The sequence below is a fragment of the Patagioenas fasciata genome, chromosome 15 (assembly GCF_037038585.1).
Source record: "Patagioenas fasciata isolate bPatFas1 chromosome 15, bPatFas1.hap1, whole genome shotgun sequence".
NCBI lineage: Eukaryota > Metazoa > Chordata > Aves > Columbiformes > Columbidae > Patagioenas > Patagioenas fasciata.
This window is the reverse complement of record NC_092534.1, coordinates 8,947,718-8,968,020: the sequence shown is the minus strand read 5'-3', so window position 1 is coordinate 8,968,020 and position 20,303 is coordinate 8,947,718. Positions and strand designations below refer to the sequence as shown.

The 20,303-nt window shown below is 50.6% G+C and overlaps 1 protein-coding gene across 8 annotated transcripts in view; it reads right to left on the bottom strand.

Moving 5' to 3' along the window:
* Positions 1-20,303, bottom strand: part of LOC136108889 (ankyrin repeat and fibronectin type-III domain-containing protein 1-like) — a 223,922-nt gene that overhangs the window by 156,649 nt on the left and 46,970 nt on the right. For 5 of the 8 annotated variants that reach the window (XM_071815078.1, XM_065851094.2, XM_071815074.1 and 2 more), the window contains one exon: positions 3,469-3,662. The exons of the other annotated variants lie outside the window; for them this stretch is intronic. In XM_071815078.1, coding sequence (XP_071671179.1) covers positions 3,469-3,541 — 73 coding nt within the window. In that variant the 5' untranslated portion in view covers positions 3,542-3,662. The remainder of the gene's footprint in view (positions 1-3,468; positions 3,663-20,303) is intronic. 8 annotated transcript variants of the gene reach the window in all.

The window sequence follows — 20,303 nt, the reverse complement described above, 5'->3', positions numbered from 1 at the left end:
GGTAACGCATTGTTCAGGCATCAAGCTGAAGTCTCGGAGCCAGGAGTCTTCCTCTTGTCAAACAGCGCGTCACCAGGGAGAGGAGCAGAGGACCAGCATCACCACTCAGCTGAACACACAGGGCAGGCACCTCTGCAAGCAAAGCTGTTTTAGCAGTAGGCTGTACACTCATGCTACGTTCAACGGAGATACCAGATCAATGCTCACCCAGATGCAGTGGCAGCCCACCTAAAACATCCCTGTGAGTATTAGGGGAATTAATCCCAGGGTCCTGGTCTAAGCTAAAATCCAGCTGCTTCCTTTCAGCTTCTTTTCTTTCCATGGGCATAATTCCCAATAAACTCGCACCAATTGTGCTACCAGTTAGCTGCTTCACAGCGGGGCACAGAGACAGTTTCAGAAGAGCCCAGCATGCCGCACAACAGACAAGGGAAAGAAGAGGCAGGTGGAAAGCTCCATGGTCTGCTCCTTCCAGGTGCAAGGCAGAGGGAACTGCATGGGGTCAGGCATGCAAAACACATACAGCAACCTCCCTGTGCAGGCTGGGCAGGTAAGAGCTGCAGGCAACCACAGGCTGAGAAGAAGCCCCTGCCTACTGCAGAGGGAAGAATGCAACAAAAAATGGCTCAGTCCTATCCCTAAAACTTCACAGGGGCACAGAAGGAAGGACATGCCAAAGGCAGCTCATTTCTCTGTGCTACCAGTATGTGTGAAGCCACTCGGGACACTACAAAACATGACACCAAACGAGTAATGGTTTGGACAAGGCAGGAGCTGCCCCTGCTCCCGTTTGACCAAGCTCTGTTTGCTCTTGCACCCCCTCACTACAACCCAGGCTCGTGGCCACCAGGAGTTTTGCATTAACCCAGGAATACTGCTCCAGGCGAGGGAGTGAAGGGTTAGGGAACAGACTGCCATAGTTCACCAAATTATTGGGTATACCGCTTCTTACAGAACTTGTTTAGAAACTGCTTCTGTAGAAATCACTTAGCATAAGTAAGTTTGCTTAGCATAACTTCTACAAGCTGTGAACCTTTGAACTTTCTGCTTCGTTAAGTAAAAAAGGCCTCAGAGTCTTCAAGCTGGAAGATAAGGGGAGCTGCGTCCTTGGAGATAAGGAAAGGACCAGAACTGTGTCTAACAGAAGAATGTTTTGGCTATTACCAAGAACTTTTTTTCTCCAGCTGTGAGTGTAAAATAGCAACAGAAGGTCAGAATTTTGACGGCCCACCTGACAAAAATGAAGAGATTCCATGAAGAACAGGGAGACCCCAGGCTCTAATTTTGCAGTTGGCCTGAAGGGACACAGGATGGTGGGGGCTTGGATTGTGGGGGTGCAATTGTCCAAGCTTCTTTCTGCTGATGGTCTCTCTTCAGGAGGCACCAACTCAAGCTGCCCTACACAGTACCTTGCAAATTATTCTAGTAGAATTCCTGGAATCCAAGTCTGAGTCTCTGCTACAGGAAACATGGGGAAAAGGAACATCTCCATAAGAGTGATGGAGAGCTCAAAGCCTGTCCCAGCTGACCCCACCATCACCTGTTGCAGGTTACCTGGAGGGGTACAGCAAAACCAGACCAACAGGAAACCCAGATTCATTCACCAGCCCAGCCAGGTAGCTGGCTTGCTACACAAGAAGGTTGTTTCTGAGAGAAGGAGAGGGTTTGGGAACCTCAGCAGCCACAGGCTCAGCTCTCCTGGCTGTCCCTGGTTCCCCATCAGGCACCTTAGTGCCAGCACAAGGACCTGCCCAGGAGCTGTGATGCCACAGCAGAACAACCTCCTGTGAACTCCCACAGAGTGACTGGGCACTCTCCTCCTCCAGGGCAGCCACACTGGACCACAGGACACAATGCAGAAGACCAGGAAACACAACCCAGAGGTCAGATGAGGATGTCACATCTCATCCATGCAGAAAACAACAGCTGCTTCTGCCTTGCTTGGCAACTCCTCTGCTGGTGGCCACAAGAACAGTGAGAAGCCAGAGCCTAGGTTCTTCCCCACAGAGCGGTGATCTCTCCATGGAGATGAGCTTCACATTTCTTCCACCAACAGCCCTGCTCCTGCCAAAGCCTTGCACCCCTGCAGACAAGCCTCCTTCCAAGGTGGCCTTGGCCACATGTCCCCCACCTCGAACGGGGAGCAGCAGCACCTGCTCAAAGCAAATTCACAAGTTCTTTAAGGATCTTCTCTCCCTCACAGCACTCTGCAGCCCAGCTCTCATTCATAAGCACTTGTGGGAAGCCCGCTTTCCTCGTCAGCACACCGAGGCTCATTAACCTTCTGTGCCATGTGCTGCTCAGCTCTTGTCCTGCTGTCCAGATGTCACTCCCCGCCGGCAGCGCAGCCCCTGCAACGTGAGAGCTGCTACATCTCCACAAGTGAGGCCAGACCTGCACTGCTGGAGGCCACCACTTGCTGTCCCAGGGCTAAGACAAATTTAGTACTGTGTTACAGTTAAATGCTGCCAAAACCAAGAGACTCATACATAACCAGGCAATGTTCGGAAAAACATTTTTCTCCCACCTTCATGATAGCATGCTGATAGCCTCAATGAGGAGCTAATTAGCAGTTCCTGAGTATCAAGGAACTGGGAAAACAGCCTGGGAGTATTTGGACAGAAAACAACTCCTCATTCATTCATCCAAGGCTCTGGCTGTGGAGGGAGCCTTCTAACCCACGAGAGTTGTCATACTCCTCTTCTTGGCATCCTGGAAACATTCCAGCCATGAATACAGCAACATCCTAAATACTTGCTGCATGCAACCAGAGCTCTTCCCTACACGTGCTGTGCAGGGAGGGCTATGCACAGGGTTTGGCTGTTCCCTGCTGCACATCTGCACTCACACAAGATGAGGCTTTTGCAGCAGAAGGTGATGAGGTTTGCAGTGGGTCTGACTCACGCTGGGACTTCATCCTACGGTCTTACACCAGCCCCCACTCTCTCCCTCTGCCTCCAGCACAGCTCCCTGGAAGTACCAGCACAGCAACCAGGGACCTGCCGGGTGCTGCCAGGTGCCCTGGACGCTGTGTCCTTCCCAGTGGATGCTCTCTCAGCCACAGGTCCCGCAAAGCACTTTGTTCTGCCCTCTACTCGGAGGCAGATCCCCACCATTGATTCAGGTCTGTCCTTGCAAACCATGACACAAGAAGTCCTGAGGGCTCACAGAACCTCACAAGCTGTCCTTGAATCCAAGCGATGGAGTCACCTGCCATTACCTACCTAATCACAAGCATCCCAGTCCCTTGCATTCCCAGGAGTCAGCTACACAACCTTGCCCACAGGTCTTCCCCTCATCATGAAGGGCTGGTTTTGGAGCAGAATAAACTCCACACAGGGTGAGGTTGCATTTATTTTTATATTTGTGTCCCTGGAGAAGCTGGAAAGCTTTGCTAGGATTTCACACATCCCCTGGCTTTCACACATCCCCTGGGCTGGAAGCTCACCCCAGCACTACGGCACTCACCGGCAGAAGGGACCGTGCAGCCTTTCTGGTGGTCAGAGGACGAGTGCTTCTTGTAGGGCTTCTGCTCCGGCATCTCCTCCCTGTATGCCGCTGAGTCGAGGAGGGGAAGCCTGCTCAGGACCGGGGACTGCGGGATGCTGGGCAGCGTCCGGGACTTCCCCAGGAGCGGCCGCTGCGGCTTTCTGTCCAGAGACCTTGAGGGGAGAAAACAAAGGGCATGCCCCTTTCAGCCGGCGGAATGGCTTCTTCAAGGTAGGGCCCTTCTGCCACTGGACTGAGAACATACAGTCCTTCCCAACACCACACTGCAGCCTTCGCTAGCTGCTATATTTCAGTAAAGCCTTCTCCCTTTGCTAGTGTATTTAATTAGGATTTGCATCTTGAGCTGCAAGCCACAATCAGTATAAACAGCATATGAAGCATTCTAGCACCCATCTCACCTCAAGACTCACAGATAATTAGAATCAGAATAAACAAACCAGAAGGTTCAAGACTGAAGTGATACAAACTCCGCTTAAGAGTTAAAACCCCCAGTTAGCACAGAGCATCAATCTGAGACAGCAGAAAGCTTCTTGTGGTGGAAATCAAGTCACACAGGGGTCGCAGGGACATGGTCTGTAAGGAAGGTCCAGACAATACCAAGACAGACTCACACAGCAGGCACTATGGAGTTCATGAAGGTGTCAAGCAACGTATAGAAACACAAGTTCAAGGTCTCTATGGGGTCAAAACTCAACTGAGTCCGATGATGCGGCTCAGAAGCTGCAGGGGTGTCCAAGATGCCCACACATGTGCTAGCAGCACGTCTTCTTCAAAACCCCAGAGTGTGCCAAGCCTTGCAGTGGGGCACGAAAGCAGGTCCCCCTTCTCCTGCTTCACCCCACAGTGTCCCTCAAAAGATGGTCCTGAGGTGCCATCCTCAGAAATGAAACTGGTCCATGCCATTCTGCAAAGATCCCAGAAACGTTCTAGAGAGGAACAAATGTCCTACACCGCCATGGTGTGAGATGTGGCGGGATGGCCCTGTGCCAAGGCTGCAGGCTGGGATGACCCAGGGCTGTCCAGCCCTGTCCCCACTGTCACAGAGCCCACAGCCGAGCCCAACCAAGCTCCCCAGCACAACCCATAGGGCCTTGGCAGAGGGCCCCTCCTCGCACAAGGATGTTCCCAGATCTCATACTGAATGGTACAAAACCTTCAAATTTCCATCCAAAACTCAGTTCTTAGCTGATTTATGCTCATTTGTTCTTGCACCAATCTTAAACTTTAGCTTAAATAATTATTCCCCCTCTCTGGTGTTTGCTTCCATGATTAATTTCCATTACACTGCAGTCACAGCCCCTTTCAGCCTGCATTTTTCTAGACTGATTAAGGCAAGTTCTTCCAGCCTCCTCTCACAAAATGATCTTTCACTCCCCATAGCCATTTCCACATCCCTCACTTGCCCTCCCTCCAGCTCAGACCTGTCCCAGATCATTGCTCAGAGCTGAGCTCCTGGTGTGGATGGCAGGGCAAGCACTCTGCCTCCCTGCACGTAACAGCACTAAATTTTATCCTATTTCCATTAAGCTGGTCCTCAAGGTCACAGGGGGAGAGTCTATCACACAAAAGCTTCTGACCCTCAGCGCTTGCCTGTCACCACTACATTTATTATGATCGTTTTTCACTCCCTTCACAAATGCAACAGCAGCTCCTGACTGGTGTGGGCATCCAATGTAACTCACAGGTGAGCAGTGACACAGGGGCTGGGGCAGAGCTGCGGCCCCATGCAGGGCTTCCATAGGACAGGGATGCATCAGACACATGGACACGGACAGGCAGGAGCCAGGGCCACTGGGCAGCCCCTGCGCTCACCACTGGGGCTTCTTATCCACACCCTAAACAATGCATCCATTGGAGGAGGAATGGGGAGCACATTTCAACATTTAGGTTCAGAAATTAATTTCTGTGTTAATCACATTTGCCCTCCATTCCCAGGTTCCACAGAGCTGTCACTGAGTGCCCTGGGGACAGGGATAGCTGCAGGGACAGCACTGCCCCGGCAAGGTATCACCAGGCACACAGCACCATCCCACCCGCCCTAAGCCCCAGCTTCACTTGCATCAAAGTGAAAACAAGCTATGCCAGGAGACACTAAACCAGAATTAGCATCCTGAGTTGTTTCTATTTCAGTAAAACGCATGTACCTCTCACTGTAACACATTTCACTAGCACAAGAAAACAGGGATGTAACTTAGCGCATTCCTGTGCCGCATAAATGAGTCCTGGGCTCTGCCAGAGTTCAAAACATTCCCTTTTCTCTTGTGTGTAAATCTCAGTGCTTTTAAACACACCTGCATATAGCTCCATCACCTGCTGAACAGCATTAGCATTTTAAGTGCTAACATCCCTTTGTGCCTACAGTGCCACTCACACAAATCACAGAGGGGTATGGGAAGATTTCACACCCTTAGAAAAGCCATTTTTGTATCATGTGGCTGCAGACAATGATTTATATCAGAAAGAGCAAAGCAACCAGAAACCTGTTTCTATCTGAAAACAGAACTTGAATGCCCCAAGTTGGGATCCCTGGATCTACCATCTCATATAGAACTCCAGAGGCCTTGGCAGCAACTGCCAGCCAGAACCTGATGTCTGCCCCTGGTGAAGTCACATCTGCATCCACACACCCGTCCCGAGCAGGCTCCGCAGCCAGGCGGTATCAACAGTGCCACATCCCATTAGTAAAGATCCCTGGTGGAGTGTAAAGTTCCATTAGAAATGCCATAATCAACGCTGCTACAGCCTATATTTAGCTGCTGTTCAGCATTTTGGTAGAAAAGAGCACATAATCAAGTCTTGACAAGGGAGGAAAAATCCTTCTGGCTGCATGTGAGAGCTCAGGCTGGAGCCCAGTGACAGCTCCATCGCTCCCAGTCTGCGAGCAGATGCAGAAAAGTGAGAACAGTCCCCAGGGCCAGGTCCCCTGCCACCAGCCCTGGGGACAAGCTGGTTGCTCCAGGCAGGGTGCAAGCCCAGCAGCCTGCTCCAGCATCCCCCACCCAAGGCACAGCCCGTGACACCCAGGGGACACGAGTGCTGCTTCCCCAGGCTCTTTTACTGAAAGCAAACAGACTGACAAATTAAAAAAGCCACTGTGACAAGGCAAAAAAAAAAAAAAAAAGACAGAGCACATCTCAAAATATGTGCTGTGTCCAGCACCTTCCCCATGGTGATGTCCTTAACTCAATGGCTTCTCCAACACCCCAGGGAAGGAGAAGGGAAGGGCTGAGCAGAGATAAAGGGAAGGGAGGGACAGAAAAAAAGCCTAATGCAAGTTACATGAAGAAAAGCCAGATCCTGCATCCCTCCTGCAAGCAACTGCACATCCCCCAGTCTGTCCTCCTGCTTATTTTGATATGGGAGAAGTTGCTCTCCAGAGGGAACTTTCCCAGCCCAGTCTGAAAGTTTATTTTCATCTTATTTTGAAAGAGAGGGGACAGAATCTCCACCTTACTCAGAGGAAGGATGGAGGACTCACCACGCAAGCTACAGCAGAAATTCAGTAACATAACAGAGATAGCAAGCAGGAAGGAAAAATAACCCTAAACTCCCTTCTCACACAACTGAAAAAGGACCCAAATAAGTCTTACTGATTTACATGATTTCCCATGGAAGTAAGGGAGAAACCTCCCACTCACCTCCTCGACATGCCTGAGGATGGTGACCCTCTGCAGATGCCTTGTTCCTAGCAAGGGAGAAGCCCTTGGACAAACCCAAGTGCACACGGTGCTAATCCAGCTCTCCCCAGTCTTCCCAGAGCCAGACTGCTTTGGAAAATGGGAAGGAGAGAAGGACGATAAGACAAGGAGCAAGGCTGAAGAGGGAGAGTGGCAGAGAAACAGGGCAGCAGCTGCTCCAGACCTTGCTCCAGTGCTATGGCTTGGTGACAGACATACATCCCAACACATGAGGCTATTTCCAAGCTCCAAGAGGGATAACATATACCCCAAAGAGCTCACAGCCCCAAAGGGCAAATAAGGATTTAAAAAGAAAGACGCAGAAGCCAAATGGCTGCTCCTCCTCCTGTGGGACAGCACAGCATTTCAGTTGCTGGTGGCTCCTCTATACGCTCAATTAGGTCACTAAATCTGCCAAGCAAAGGAAACTTTTAAAGCTGAAGATCTGGGGAAGAACAGCTGAATGAGGTACTGAGATTAGCCTGGGACTGGCAGAGGATGGCAGGGAGAGGGGCAGGAGAGCCTGGTTATTGCAAAGGGACACTGCTCCCAGATCTTCACAGCCACCAGCTGCTCCTGCCTGCTCAGCCGGCTCCTCCAAGGAGGTGTAACTTAGCAACCTGACCTTAAAAACTCAAAGGTTTCAGCTGGATTCAGGAAAACGAGAGATGCTACAAGCCAGGAGGAACAATTACCCACCACAACCCTCTTTTGGTACCGAGGCAAGGGTAGATGCACCTGCACTTGGGAAGGAGGGCAAAGGCAGCATGCAGCTCCTCTGCATCCTGAACCGGCACAGCCTCTTACCAAAAGCAATGGTTGCAAAAATAAAATAAAATTAAACAAAACATACAAAAAACCAAACAAGGAAAACACTCCACATCTAGTCCCTGAAACAGCTTGCAGAGACCCAGCTGGGCGTGAGGTGACAGGCGTGGGTTACAACATGTATCCCAAAGAGCCCCCAGGTCAGAATCTCCAGGTCTGGCAGGAGGGGGCTTCCCAGCAGTGCCCTGCCCCAATTTCTGTCTGCGCTGGGGCACAGCCGACTGCTGCAGGAAGGAGCCAGGAGCAGAGCGGGATCTCAGACACCCCAGCACACCCAGGGGAGCCACGGTGCACCCAGGGCACTCCTCTCAGGAGCACGGGTGAGGCAGAGGAGGCTGCAAGAGTCTTAGGAACCGTTTCTGGACAGAAGCACAAGGCAACAGCAGCCTCCAGAATGCAAATCCATATGGTCCAAAGCCTAAAGCAGCACCAAGGCCCCACAGAGAGCAGGGAGTGAAGTTTAAGAAGATGGCACAGCAGTGGGGAAGCCTAGAGAAGGAGCCTCAAAAAACAGAGCCCAAGGATTTAGGAAGAGGGCAGCCTTCACAGAGCCACATGTGTTCAAATCACCATCATTTGCTCTGAAAACCTTATCAACTGTTAACAAACCCATGAGTCACTGGTACTTTTCCAGTGACCCTATGAATCACAAAGCCAATGAAAATCACCAATAAATCTTCCTTTCACATCGAAAAAACCATCTAAACAGAAAATCTTCTTTCCTCACTGCCCTGTATACACACCTGAGCTAACTATCCAGCAGTCAACACAGAAGCCACAGACACACACCAGTTCTTGTGTCACATGCAGTGACAATCCATCACTTCCTTGAGGCAGGACCCCCCCATCGTGCAGAGCCATGTTTTTAGCAGCAGAGAGGAGCAGCCAACTCCACCAAGGAAGGTAACCAGTTTAACAGAGAAGCCTGAGCATCGCTGCACGGGACAGCTGAGCGCCACACACTGTCCTGTCCCACCGGCTGCCGTGTCCCCCCCTGCTCCCAAGAACATCCCTGGAGCACAAGAAGTTCAGACAGTCCTAGGTCTGCGCTGTGGACCACACAACCATGCTTGGTTACTTCTGCGAACAAAGAGGAGGCAGCAGCAACCCCTTCTGCTGCCTGCACAGAGCACAGCTGGTGTCCCCTGTGCAGGAGGAGTTCAGCTGTGCAGTATCTCCCTCTTCCCAATTCAAGCCAAGCCTCCAAGAAATCGTCTTTGTGCTGTTAAAAGGTAACAGGAGCAGAAGAGCAGAGGATGAGAGCTGAAAACAGAGTATCTTTTATCTGGCTGTGAAACAGTTTCAAAGCAAAACAAAAACCAAAACAGCATTCAGATAGCAAGTTGAGAAAAAAAAAATAAAATAAAAACACACAACATACAAACCATGTGAAGCTATAAAAATACCTTCCCAAGCTCAGCTGTGAGCTGGTAAATACCATGATTTCCACCAGCTGGTTTGCAAAAGCTTCCTCTCCTGTCATGTCTCTAACTTGAAGTGCATCTCTCCAGCAGGGGCCATTGCCCAAGCACTGAACAAAACACCACCCAGCACCAGGGAAATAATTGCTTCTGTCCCTGCAAAACTGCGTTTCAATTAGGATGAGACACACAGGCTCCAGGGGCTGCTGGAAGGGGCAGGAAAGGAGGTTGCACACACCACAGGCCAGGAATCACAGTGAGGGCCTCAGCAAAATACTTGAGAAGAGCTACTTGGAGAAGGACCATCCCGTGCCTGCTGCCCCCTGAAGTCCAGATGTGCCCCAGGACCCAGCCCTGGAGACCGACTGCCACCCTGCTGGCACCACCAACACCATCCCATCCGTCCAAACAGGTCAACAGGCAAAGCCGCCCCGGCCAGCCAAGCTACACACAGCTCCAGGGAAACACACTTCACATCAGCAGTTCTGCACCCAAGCATCATGGCTTTGTCTTACAGCAACACTTCCCTTTCAACATTTGCTTAAATGCAATTGTTAAAAAGGGAAAAGGAAATATGTGAGGGCCAGACACTGCCATTCATTTATTCAAAGTATTCGGGTTTCTTTGTTAAAATAACTTTTTTTTTCTGTCTCCATTGCAGGCATTGAACCAAATCCCCAGCCAGCGGGGAGCTCTCCCCAGTCCCCAGCTCACACACACACCACAGGGGTCCTCGCCATCAGTCACCCTGCCCTGACCAGACACCAGCACACAGACACGCTCTGTCCCCGCAATGCCACCAGACCATCCCCTCCACATCCCCCAGGGGAGACGAGCCCTGGGCACCCTCTTGCCCACCTGCACGCTGTTAATGGGTGAAGCTGGCACTGAGCTCTCAGGAGGGCTCTGGCAGAGGTGCTCTGCCCAGAGCTGCTGGACTTGCAACAAAACCAGAAGTCCAAAGACAGAGTCCCCCGGGCCAGGGAAAGAAACAGAAACACACTGTGTGAACACTTATCCTGCTCACAGACTTCTCTGTGATAAATGGAGAAAGAGAGCAGACAAAGGTGAACACGTGAATCCCAGCTCAACAGCAGAGCAGACGAGCATCCTCTCTCCCGGCAGCTCGAGAGCGTGACCTGCATCCTCAGGGACCAGTGTCGCAAATGCCTCAGCGTCCCCATGCCCATAGCCAGGCTCTGCCTTCCAGGCACCTGCAAAGCCGAGGGGATGGCCACAGGCATTCGGGATGCTCCACAGGGAACACAGGAGGCTCACAGATCACTCTCCAAGAGAAAGAGCGCCTAGACTGCACTCCCCACTTTAGTAAGAAGGATATTTTAGATTAATTAGGAAGCTCACCTACAGATCTTGCACACAGAAACTCAGCTCACAAGCAGGATGCGACCCCCAGGGACACACCAATGACTCAGAAACATGGCCAGCCCCAGCAAAGGTGAGGGACAAAGTGTGTTTGGGACACAGCCACTCTGCAACAGGCACATTAAATCAGAGGACAAACTGGCCCAAAGTAATGCAGTTCCTTGCTTTAAATGACAAAGCTTTCAGTTCCGCACCATTGTTAACCATATACTGATATTTGAAGGTGGGGAAAAGGAGAGATGAGAAGGGGTGAGATGTGACCTGACTAAAGGCTGGCACAGAGCAAAAGCCTCCCACTTCCCAGGTTCGCAAGACACAGAACCACAGAGCTGCGCCCTGGCTCCCGCTTTTCTTTTGTGGCAATTACTCATCTTCTGTTTGCACTTGAAAAATTTCAGAGACAAAAGCTAATGAAGCATAAGTAATACGGAAGACAAGCATCTTGGCTCAAATTTTCAAAGGCTGGATAACTTGTAAGATTAAAAACTGCCTCCTTTGCATTTGTAAACACATTTCGGGGAGGGCAGGATGCCCAGCACTGCAGCCACCTCCAGCACCCACCGCCCTTCTCTCACCAGCCCTGCACCGGCACAAAATCACCAATGCAGGACCAGAAACACAATGTTCATCTGCTGCTGCCCCCCCAGCACAACACAGCCCCAGCTCCACAGCCAGACTCCTGATCCTGCTCCCAGTCTCATGACACAGGGCTGGTCTCCCCTGTTGTTTCCAAATCCAAGCTACACGACGGAGGAGACAAAAAGCCGCGGAGACCATCTTGGAAAGGACACTGCTGCTCCTGACAAACACAGCGAGACACATCAGGTGTGAATTCTGCATGCTCCAGCACAGAAAGCATAAAAGACACTTGAGATGTCTGTCGGGGCCGCTTTGTTTTAAATCCTATAATTTCTGCAGTGTGACCAAGTTTTCCAGCACTTGAGGCCACCAGTGGCAAGGCTGGCCAATCTCTGACTACAAGCCCCAACAAAAATAATTATTTCATATGTTTTGTTAAAAAAAAAAAAAAAAAAATCATAGGCCTGGAGAGAATATCGTTGTTTTAAACCCTCCTGGGCACCACCTTCCATCCAGAGCCTTAGGCTGGTTTTCGTTTTCCCCTGAAGCATCAGAACGTCAGTAGCAAGGGAGGCAGGTCAGCACCATAGTCAGATGGTCAACAAGCCCATTCAACAAGACAGATTTTTACACTTCCAACATTTCACAGTAACATCCCTTAAAAACACTGTTTTCAGTGAAGGAGCAATCAATGCAGCAAGGAGCTGGCAGCAGAGCTTTCAGCACAGGCAGGGCTCTCTCTGACGGCTGCTCATGGAGGCGCTTGCCTTTGCCCTTCCAGGCTGGGGAGTTAATGGGTTTTATCTGTCTGATGAAAAACAAGTGAGGAGCAAACAGCCCAAGAACAGCAGAAAGGAAGCAAACCCGGGTCTTCGCAGTAGGGTGTTGATCAGCTGCCAGGCTCAGAGGAGCAGCCCCAGCTGCAGAAGTGCAGAGGCCAGGCAGGAGCAGCCAGGTGTGGGTTTCCTCCAGGACAGACTCAGGTCTTGTCCCAGCGAGCCCCAGGGCCTCGCTGCAAAACGCCACCAGCACCAAGAGCAAGAAACCACCCTGTGGGACTGGGCTGCGGGTCCATCCCACAGGATGCAAAGCCCAAAAGCATCTCGTTTCTAAGCAAAAGCACAGGCACAGCTTGAGCTGCCAGGCTGGCTGTGAGCAATTCCAGCTCAGCACCCGCAGAGGATGGCAGACGAGTTCTGCCAGGTTGAGCACATACCTGCCGCTGCCTCTCAGGATGAAAAACAGCCCCTAAAATCCTCAGACTGAATAAGCTCTGGATCTTCCCACCTCTCTCTGGAAAAGACAAACATTAAAAGCCAGCACAGCTGCTTGCTTCAGAGCCTTGCAGTACACACTGGGGGGATGAATCAACACACACCTGTGGAAAACTCACTTCTCTAGTTCCTTTTCTCTCTGCAGCCCAGCGCTGGGGCTGCACTCTCCTTTCCTCCCCTGCACAGCCACTTATACCTAATCAAACAGCACCACAAGGGGTTAATAACACTGTTAATAAGAAGTGTTTTTATGCTTCAGTCACAGGATGTATTTTCCCCATGCGTTCCCCAATAATATTCTCCTACCAGCTGCTGGGCATTTTGTGCAGGAGGAGGCTGCGGCCACCGCACCAGAGAGCGCGGGAGGATAAACCGCCAGCAGCCCAGCCAACACCACACAGGGAATTTCCTGAGCACCAAACCTTCGAGATAAGAACAGCCTCTGTTGCTCATGCTTACAAACGTGATACGGTTTTTATGCCTTTGGAAGGCCATCAAGGTCGTAGGAATAAATAACCTGTGAGTTTCTATTGCTCCAGCTGACAGCCCCTTGCAGCCTCAGGGGTGTGTCTCTGGAGACTTCTATAACATGCATCAGGACACAGTCCTAAATTTTAGCTATTTGTTCTCTAAAGCAACAGAAAAATAAAGCTTTCCAGTTTTTCCACAAACAGGGATTTGCAGACAAAAAAAAGACTTAACAGAGGTGGTCAGCTGAATTCTGCACACATAGCAGGCAGCAGCAGTCCTGGAGCATTAGATGGGAATGAACACCAGCTCTGGTGGCTTCCAAACACCAAAGACCCATGGAAGCCCATGGGTGCTCTGGGTAGCGGTGCAGGCACCCAAGACGTTGCCCTGGGCAGGGGAGTGAGGGCTGGGGCTCTGCTCCGCTCCTCCCACACCAAAGCAGCTGCCATACCCAGCTAACAAGGAGGAGCTGCTTATTCCCACCTGCATTCTTTCCCATCAAAAAATGCAAACTAAAAATATATTGCATAAATTTGTATAATTGCCAGCTATTCCTACAGGAGAAGAGCACAGAATTTTTAAACAAAAAGCCCCAATTTTTTAGTTATTAAAGAAAGTATTCTGGTCTTCCCATTTGAAGTATTCTAATCAGAAGTCTCAACTTTTTTCTTTCCTCTTTAAAATGTTTCTTCCTTGATCTAGAAAAAGTCTCCTTTGTCAACCCAACCCCTTTCCTTTCCTCTCCAGCTCTTCAGGATCCCCATCTCTGTGATCCTGTGATCTCAGCCCAGCTCCTGCAGGAGAACATCAGCTGGATGCTCTCTCAGGAACAGCCCTCTCCTGGCTGTTCCCCCAGCAAGGGGTTTGAAGGAGATAACCCACTCACTGAGCCTCCCCGCAGGAGGGTGCCAGGCTGGGAACATCACTGCTGTCTCTGATTTCCCACCCCTGCATGGGGGCCAGGTCAAGGCTGGTCACTTTTAGGAAGCCCCTCAGCATCCAAGGACAGGTGGCTGTTTGTGGGACAGGTCCTCCCCTGCTCAGCCTCCTGCACCAGGGTGCCGAGCACACCAGCAGGGTGATGGACAGAGTATACTCCTGTGCTCAGACCCCTCCAAATCACAATGGCATCTCCTCCCTGCTCCCCCCTGTTCTGCCCCCCATCCTCATGGGCTCCCCATGCACCATTCAGCTCAACATCTCCTTGAGGCACACAAAGCCCCTTCCCTTCACCTCCAAAGGCAGGCGATGCCAATGCCGCTTGATAACTTGACAGTCCTTAGCAGGGCAGACAACATTCCCATAGCCCCCTTGAGCCTGGCAGGTCCCCCTCAAAACCCAGTCCCAGCTGTGGAGCAGCATTTGCTCCATGAGCAAAGCAAGAAATGCCCCTCATGCCCAGGGCTGTCGTGCATAGGCAGGAGCAGCCTGAGAAGGGCAAACCAGGACAACCCTCCATTCAGAAATCACCCTCTTACCAGCCACCGCTTTTATTAGAAGCTGTTAAAATTCACATCCGCTGTCTGAAATCACTTCCTTCCCCTTCTCCGTGCGCAAGTCCCGGTGTGTATTGCTGGTGCTTCTGTTTCCTACCTGCACACCCACCCAGTTGTGACTCAGTGTCAAAATAGTGGGTGAATTAGGAATCAAACAGTCTTTCTAGCAACCGTGACTCACAGGCCAAGGCTTTCTGCTGAAGGAGAAGTTTTCTGTAGTCATGCTACATATGTAACTCCCCTTAATACCAGCATAACTTCCCCTTCCTCCTGCTACCTCATCCAATGCCATTCCAAAACAAAGGATGACTGTTTTTCTCTGCCTAATTCAGAAAAGATTAGCTTCAGCTTGCGCAGAAAACAGTCAGCTCCAAACCTCATCTCCTGTCCCAAAGATTAGCTTTAAAAGGATGCCAGAAGCTAGGCATAAAGGAAGAACACATGTTCTTTAGCTTTGGATACAACACGGCCCCAAAATCCATCAAGACGACACTGGGAGCTCAGGTGTGCTTTTCCAGCTTGTCCAATCCAGAAAGCTGGAATTTCCCAGCCAGCTCCCAGGCCCACATGTGCCTGTGCTTTCATAAGAGAGAACTTAAACACGCCTTTACCTACAGGCACAAGAGCAGGCTCTTGAGGAGCATCAATAGGCAGAGCAGACCAGAGAAACAAGGCACAATGGGCTCTGTCCACACAGCTCCCCCATTACCACGCCGGTGTCAGACACCACGACCGTGCGACAGAGGAGGGAGCCTGCAGCCCACACCGAGACCGAGGGTGCTGGAACTGAAAAGGCACCCAGGCATCCCCCAGTGCACAGAAACCACCATGGTGAACCAGGACGTGTCAGGTTCTGGTGGTATCCTTGGCAAGGACAGGTTTGATGGGAAAAGAGATTTCTGCTCCCCAAGCCTTTCCTGCTAGATCACAGCCACAGTGATGCAAATAACTGCAGAGAGCAAAGCTATAAAGCCTCTTTAGGTTTAATATGCAAAGCCCAGGCAGCTCAATCAAGCAACAAAAGCTAAATGTCATTTCCTCCCGTGGCACCACTGCTCTGCTCGCAAAACAGAACCGTTTACGTCTGACAGCTTGTCATCTTTGTGAGACACCGGGGATGTGGCACTCACACAGCCTGGGGGAAAGCTGAGGAGAGGGGAGGAGGACGTGGTACTTCACCTCACCGCACACCACCAGCACGGGGGTGAAGGAGGCAGCTGCAAAACGCGAGAGCTGAAAGGCAGCGGTCACCCCAAGAGCCACAACCACACAGTGCTGCAATGCCAGGCGAGGTGGGAAAGAACAGAGGCAGCACTCCCGATTTCAAACAAGCTTCACCTAACCACACAAGCTGTGCTTGAGGACAAGGATCCATCCATCCAACCACGCACCCCAAAGGACCCTGTGACCCCCATCCAGCTCCCCAGCCAAGCATCGCCCCATTGAAAGGAGCTGAAGTTTTCAGCTGCAGCTCATAAAGCTTTCTCCTGTCCTTGCAGAGCCATGCAAATGATACTGGCTAAGCAGGAAAGATGCAGACCTTTGTTTTCTCTCTTAAAATGCAGGCATCTTTCCATATTGGCACGTCCTTTGGAAGCAGAAATGTTTTGTTCAAAACATGTCAAAAACAAAGCAGTCAGTCAAACTATCAGCCATGTCTGAGACCCTCAGTGTCCTTGGGGGCAGGATACAGTACTTGGGGAAAATGGTCCACACACATGTATTTACAAAACTAAATGCTGCAGGTGGGTGCACAAGGCAGACCTGAGCATCCATAGGGGCTGGCAGATGGACAGAGGCTCCTCTGGAGCTCCAGGCACTGCCCCAATGTTCTGCACACCCCAACTGGCTGCTTGCTCCATCCTAACAGCTCTGACTCTTACATATATTTAAAACAGCCAGAATTGACCAAAAACTCACAGATTTGGACTTGGAAGGAGTGGGCTCAGTCCCCAGCATCGTGTCTCATGCAGCTTTGGGCAATGAGTCCCTCCCACTCTAAAAGAAGATCAGGTTTGTGACAACCCGAGGAACCTGAATACACATTAGTTCATGGGACCTGACGAGATGCATCCCAGAGTCCCAAGGAAACTGACTGATAAAGTTGCCAAGCCACTCTCCATGATATTTGAGAAGTCATGACAGTCAGATGAAGTCCCTGGGGACTGGAAAAAGGGATGGAGTGACTACATCAGTGGGTAAGGGAAGAGCTACAGATGTTGTCTGTCTGAACTTCTGTAAGGTCTTTGACATAGTCCCCCACGAGGTCCTCCTCTCTAAATTGGAGAGATATAGATTTGATGGGTGGACAGTACGGTGGATGACAAAGGGGGACTCTTGCAAGGTTGCACTGTTAGCCAGAGGTGGAAGGCTTGGTGCCATTTTTCTCATGCTGTGTGCAGCTAACACAGGATTTGCTCCTTCAGTGCAGTTTTCCAGCCCCAAAACTTGCCAGTTTCTCCTCCTCTTTGTCATCATAGCCACATGCTTGAACATAAATGCATTGCCAGAGCTGAAGAGATATTTTTAAACACCCAAAAACAACTAAGCACAACCCTGCCAGGAAAACATTGCCTACTACCCCTCCCTACTCACCTACCTCAAAGTCCATCAAACCACAAAGCAAGGAACATGGATCAGGATATCAGTGTGAAAATACCCCCAAAGGAGGGGAGGTAACAGCTACCAGAGCAGCTCCTCAGTCCAGCCTCCCACAAGGTCCAAGTCCAACAGAACAGCAGGGACACCCAGACCCACCTCTGCTCCCCCTGCAAGTGCAAAGGTTGGAGCATCACCCACAGCACCATTCCTTCAGCTGGAGATCATGTAATGACATGGGCAAAATCGGTTGGGCAAGTTGGAATTTTTATGTAATTTAATTCTTAGATAATTTAATTCATTGCTAATTAACACTATCTTCCAATCACCAACTCAGGTATTGAGAGAAAAGGCACTGAAACCATAAAGCAAATACCCAAATACCCAAATACCCTGCCCACTCCCTGGCTTAGCACAAGCCAAGCACCTCTCATCCCCATTTCCCAAGCTCAACTTCCCTGGGTTTCACCACAGGTCACATCACCAGGAAAAAGCTCCTCTCCTGGTGTCCACCAAGAACAGAGGCTCTTCAACCCTTAAGTTCTCACAGGTCTTCAGCTCTGTTGCCTCCATGGCCAGAGTACTCCAGGCACAAATTTCTCCTCCTCCTTCCCCCATCCTAGAGATCTTCTCCATAACCAGGTCGGCACTCCAGGTACACATCAGTCCCACTCCGTGGGGAACGTGCAGGGCTCTGAGCATCGCAGAGGAGGGGAGAAGTGACAAATGTCAAAGCGGGAAGGTGTCATCAGTCTCCCAAAGCCAGGTGAGCAGATCTAGCTAAGAACAGTACTGGGACAGAGAGAAAACCACTAAATCAAACAGCCTCAGAGTTTGTGCCTGGAGAACAAAACGCCTCCCAAAAGCCACCCTAAACAGTATTTATTTGGGATTTTTAATGATGTGCCATTTGTTACTGGTGCAGGTCATGGCTCCCACAAAAGGTCTGGCATTCTTCGGGGGCTTCTGCTTGCTGGCACTGCATTCAGGCAGAGATCAACTCCAAGAGTCTCCTTGAGAAATTCTCCAAAAATGGTTAACTCCACCAGGTGACACCAGATCCCCATCTTCCCAGGACTTCAGTCCAGGACTCTGCCAGGCTGGATCGCTGATAAGCAGCCTTGGCTGTCACCAGGCGCCTGGAAAGGCACCAGCCTGCTTCATAAACTTCGGCTCACCAAGGAGCCTGCCCCAGCACACGCAGCAGAGCAAGGCCTTTTTCTGAGCCTGGTTACAAGATAATAGCCTTCTCAATTTTCTGATGCACTTTCAAAAGCTGCAGGAACCCAAAATTAGTTGTCCAGCCCTTTCAGTTTAAAAATAGCTGACTAAATAGATGAGCTGTTTTATATAACCTGTCTTTTCCTTTCATTACTCCTCCATGCCAGCAGCAGACCCTCTCTGTCTGTCCTGCCAAACATGCAGAGAGCTGGGCACAAGTACTTCAAGGCTGGCACCACAAGACAACACAAAGAACAAAACCCCCAAACCTCAGTAGCACCCTCAGCCCCTCCTGCCTTTTGCCCACAGACACCTGCATCCAGCGCTACAGCCTCTGAGCTGCAGAGAAATCAACCCCTGCGATGCTCCCGTCCTCCATCCCGCACAAGGCAGCACAGCTCCAAAACCAGTCATGTTGAGCATTTGCTTCATCCATCAATGCTTCTACTAGGTTGAAAAAAGTTACTGCAAATAAATTGTACACACGCTTTCCTGAGATAAGCTCTGGCTGGTATGTTTACATTCAATCACAAGCTGCATGCTGGGGACACTCTGATCTCCAGCTTGTCACACCTGTAGCCTCTCAGCCCCCAGCGACCTGACCGTCCAAGTGATGTAATAACTTGGAGCAACCATGCCAGAGCAGAGCATCCATCCTCCTGCTGAGCACAGCTGGTGAGTCTCGGGTTGGAAAAGCCTCCAGCTGACACAACAGCAAAGGTGTAAATCACAGCAGAGCAGGAGGGCATGGGCCACATCAGAGGTTGAAGAGCTCCCGCAAGCAACATGTTTGCCCGAGAACACCTAAACATGGGGAGAGACAACACAATTACCGGGCTCCTCTTTTGTGCACAAGTTTGAACCCACGAATTCCCAAATCAGGCAGATTTACTCAACCCACCTCATAAGCACTGCTTTATCTGGAGGCGTAGTTTCAAAATGCAGACATATTACTTAAGACTGTAACTACACGCCTGCTAATATCTATTAGGTCCTATGAGAATGCATGGAACCTAGTACTATATTTAGAATTTAATAATTCTAGTTAGTGCATCCTCTTTACTGGGGATCTGCTGCCTACATCTGTTTGCGGTAGTCCCATGGGAACACACAGCTTTGGCGAGAGCAATGGGAGCCCAGCTGCCCTGAGCCACATGAAGGCAAGAACAGGGCTCCTGGGGTCTGTTAGACATCATACTGCCAAACCTGGGATGCAGGATCTCCAGTACCTCCATACACATGGACATGTGGGGTGTCAGCATTTCTATTCCTTGTTTAATTTGCCCACATTAGCATGAAGAAATTAAATAAAACCAGAAAGTTGTTCATCAGAGCTAGAAAAAGAACCACCAAGAGAAAGGACGGGGCCAGACATGAGAGTAGATGCCTTTAATTTGCATTCAGCTCTTCTGGATAACAGCAGCCAGTGCAGTTTCAGTCAAGGGTCTCACCTGGGGCTTCTCAATGTACAGACATCAGGGATGGGGTAAAGGCGGCAAAATCTCAAGTAGCTTAGGTGAAAAGTGACACTGATTTCAAAAGCATCCCGTACTTCAATCAGCACTTATTTTTACTTCCATAATCAACCATGTGCAATCAAGGGAACAGGCTCAGTATCTGCAGGTGCACTTGAGCCCTGTCCCTCGGGGAGTTAGAGGCACCGGGATGCGTCAGCCTGGAGGAGCTGCCTGGCTCTGGGGACAAAATCTGGGAAGGAGAGGGCAGAGCTTGGCCACACTGGTCCCACCCAGACACATGTGGAAACCTCTGCTTGGGAGAACCACATCCACCAGCTCCACACAGAGCAGAGCTTCAGCAGCTGAGACCGAGGCACGGCGAGCCATG